This window comes from Triticum dicoccoides, chromosome 6B (assembly GCF_002162155.2).
Source record: "Triticum dicoccoides isolate Atlit2015 ecotype Zavitan chromosome 6B, WEW_v2.0, whole genome shotgun sequence".
Lineage (NCBI taxonomy): Eukaryota > Viridiplantae > Streptophyta > Magnoliopsida > Poales > Poaceae > Triticum > Triticum dicoccoides.
In genome coordinates, this window is record NC_041391.1 from 160,787,859 (window position 1) to 160,791,437 (window position 3,579).

The following is a 3,579-nucleotide window of genomic DNA, read 5'->3' on the forward strand; positions in this document are numbered from 1 at the left end:
GGAGGCCACCCGGCGTTTCGTCTGCGACGCACGTCCAACAAGGGAGGAAGCTGTACTAGCGCTGCACGTCCATGTTACGGCCGCACACTCTGACCGTGTGTGTAGGGTGGCGGCACACCACGAGGCGGCGCGTGACCCATATATGGCGCGCCAACAGTTTGACCAGCAGCTGAGGATGGTCGCATGCAAGCCGGCGGCGCACGACGGCGAGGCTGGCTGTACCCGTGCCCCTCATGCCCTGTCGTCGGACGACGAGGAGTAAGCATCTAGTCTGAACTTTCGTCAGTTCAGTTAGTGCAGACGAAAGCGCAGTTACGTCAGTGTAGTTGTACTGCCATCAGTGAGTCTTGCATCAGTAGTTTGTGCTCTCGCCGGCGATGAGAGATCAGCGGTGTTGAATGAGAGCGACAGCGGCGGCGAGGGCAAGGGGCGAGAGAAGTTATTAGGTATTGAAATTAGGGAATCGCCGCGAGCAGAGGATTTGGAGTTTTGTGTGCTACTGACCAGGGGACCTAATAACATAAATAATATATATAGTGGGGGGCTTTCTAAAAAATAACAAGACGCCGGGCGCGTGCCTTTATCCGACGTGGCCTGCCAAATGTCACGTTGTGAGCAATTTGTATGCGTTTGTTACGGCAGTAGAGTTCATGTACTACTTTTTTGGGGTTTTTTAGTTTTTGTATGAAACTGTTCCCACCACCATAAGTTTATGTACTAAAACATGTATTAACTCTAAAATAACAAAGATGTTTATTTCCTGTCACAAGTATGTTTTCTGCTTCATAATAATTTAGAAAACTTTCCAGGAACTCCATAGAGTGCTTAGGGGATTCTTTTATTAAGATGTTTTGGAGGAAAAGCTTTTCAGCGAAACATTTAAACTGGGTTGGTCTCGGGCTGGTATTTTTCCTGGGTCACACAGCCCGAACTGGAATGAATTTGGGCCGCGCAAAGTTCGCGCCGCACTCGGCCCAGCCTGCTTAGGCCATCCTAACCCGGCCGCAGGCCGCAGTCTCTCTCCCTGACGCCTCTCTCTTCTTCCCCAAATCGCCACCGCCGCCGACTCCTAGCACCGCGGCAGCCTCCGGCGATCTCCCGCGCCGCCGCGTACCAGCGCCTCTCCGCCTCGCCTCTCTCCTCAAGCCCCCCTGCCGCCGCGAAATCCTCCGAGCCGACACCCTTCTCCCCAACCTTCCACGGCGGCAGCGGCGTGATTTGGTCGGAGCCCCAGCGTCTAGTAGTAGAAGCTCCGCCTCGAACGGCAAAGGGCTCGACCGCACGGTGGAAGCAGGGCTTCCGCTTCGTTCCCGACGGCACAGCCCCCTAAATCCTGCGCCTAAACCTTCCAAATCTCGAGTGGGCCTAGAGTTTGTTCGGAGTGTCACTTGCCGCTTCCCTAATCAGCCGGAGGCGGCGGCGGTAGGAATGTCGGACGAAGATGGCGACCCCGACTGGCTTACTGCCTTCAAGGTATCCATCTCACCTTCCCTACTCAAACTTCTGCTTCAAATCCTCCCCGTGAAAGATGGCGACTCCGACTGGCTTACTGCTGCGAATGAGTTTTTTCTCTTTCGGGGAACAGCCTGCACGTAGATCTGTTGCAGAATATATTTATGGGTTGGGTGCGTACGCGGATTAGCGCCACTTTGGTGCTTACTGCGTTGATGTATGTGCCCGTTGCTTTGGTGCAGATTTGAGTTAGGAATTGAGCCCTACAGCCAGTGGCGAATCTAGGACAAAAATTAGGGTAGGCTCAAGCAGACCCTCATCTTCCTTTTCACTTTCTTTCCGAATGACCCGTGAGGGAGCCAGGAATTGAGCTAAGCCGGAGTGAGGCAGACATCTACGGTCTAAATTTGGTAATGCACAATGCAAATCTACTGAAAAGAACAAATAGTTCACAAAAAGCTCACTGAAATACGATTACGACAGCATGAGAAAACACACAAAAAACACTTAGAAGGTACTCCCTCCATTCCATAATGTAGTGCCTATAGATTTTTGTAAAAGTCAAACTTTGCCAACTTTGACCAAGTGTATAGAGAAAATTGTCTACATCTACAATACCAAACATGTATATTTTGAAAATATCACTCACGATGTATCCAATGAGATGCATTTGGTATTCTAGATGTACCTACTTTTCTCTATATACATGGTCAAAGTTTATAATGTTTGACTTTTGTAAAAATCTATAGGCACTACATTATGGAACGGAGGGAGTACTAACATTGGGAAGATAGTATTATACCACTAAATTGTAGCTGATCCAATAACATGAGGTTGTCTAGGTAGATGGCGTCGGCTTGTGCGTGCGTGCGGCAACGGGGTTGCTATCAGGACTGCTGAACCTAGCGATTGGGCGTGAGCGAACAGAGATTTTTTTTTTGTTCAGTTGCTCGCGCTGGGGTAATGCAACAGCCTATCTGGACATTCCAGTTGTCCCACTAAACCATTGCGGTCCAAGGCTCCATACCGGTTCATCCTTCCCCTATTTACCTATGCTAGCGCCGCCATGGTAGACGACCCAGGATGAACAAACCTTCAGTTTTTCACCATCGAAATCCATGGCGATGCACACATGTATATAGAGAAAAATTGCAACTATGGAGGGCAGGCTCGAGCCTGTTAAAGCCTGCCCCTTAGATTCGCCACTGCATACAGCAAATCCTTAGAACAGGTTGTGCTGTGTTGCAGAAGGCCACCATTTCTAGCATATGTTACTCTCCTCTTATCCTGCCCTGACACCGATTCATATAACTAGTGCTATCTTTCATCTTGGTGGCAATGGGCTTTGGCGAAAGCCAGTATGTTGTTCTTGATCTACTTTGGCTTTCCGTAATTGTGTCGCGTTCTTACCAAGACCAGTGTTCTGTATAAGTGGATTGCTCTTGTTTTGCAATTACATTGTTGTTAGTTACGGCTACACACATATGAATGGCACTTCTCTTTTGGATACAGGCACCAAGTACTGCACCGGTGATGCTTTCTTCTGATTCCGATCGTTCTCGTGGAAATAGCCCTACAAGAACTGCTCCATCTAATCAAGAAGAAAAGGTACCTTATCTTTAGGCTTTTCTAACTTGTTTGGTTGGTGTTGAGGATCAGTAGCTATAACTTCAATGCATGTACTAGGATTTTTTAGGGAACATGTACCAGTTGCAAGCACCTGTTTTCGTAACTTTATCGTTAATATCTATACCAAAATCTCTTTGTATAGGCTCCGAGGAAGAAGTTGATGCTCTCATCTGATTCTGAAGCCTCTCCTGGAAACAGCCCTTCAAGGGCTGGTGACGCTGATGAAGAAGAGGACTCACTTGCCAATACCAGGGAAAAAGATGATCAGCAATCTAAGGGTAAAAAAGCAAAGGTTGCTGTAAGAAAAGTTCCTGCGAAAAGAGATGGTAAGACTAATGAGAAGGCTCCCATTCTAGTTAGTGACTTAGAATATTCCAGACTTCCAGTGACGTGTACTGTTTCATGGTCAAACAAACATAGATACCTTGGAACAACCCGAAGATGAAGCTAATGAGGAAAAAATGCAGGACAAGCTTGCAGATAATTCTGTAAGATACC

At 47.9% G+C, this 3,579-nt stretch overlaps 1 protein-coding gene across 1 annotated transcript in view; it reads left to right on the top strand.

Moving 5' to 3' along the window:
* Window positions 1–1,020: 1,020 nt before the first annotated feature.
* The window catches only part of LOC119322983 (DNA-binding protein BIN4-like), a 5,636-nt gene continuing 3,077 nt past the window's right edge, over window positions 1,021–3,579 (top strand). The window contains exons 1-4 of the mRNA XM_037596534.1: window positions 1,021–1,473; window positions 2,965–3,060; window positions 3,224–3,407; window positions 3,502–3,569. Of these exons, the coding sequence (XP_037452431.1) occupies window positions 1,429–1,473; window positions 2,965–3,060; window positions 3,224–3,407; window positions 3,502–3,569 (393 nt within the window). The 5' untranslated portion in view covers window positions 1,021–1,428. The remainder of the gene's footprint in view (window positions 1,474–2,964; window positions 3,061–3,223; window positions 3,408–3,501; window positions 3,570–3,579) is intronic.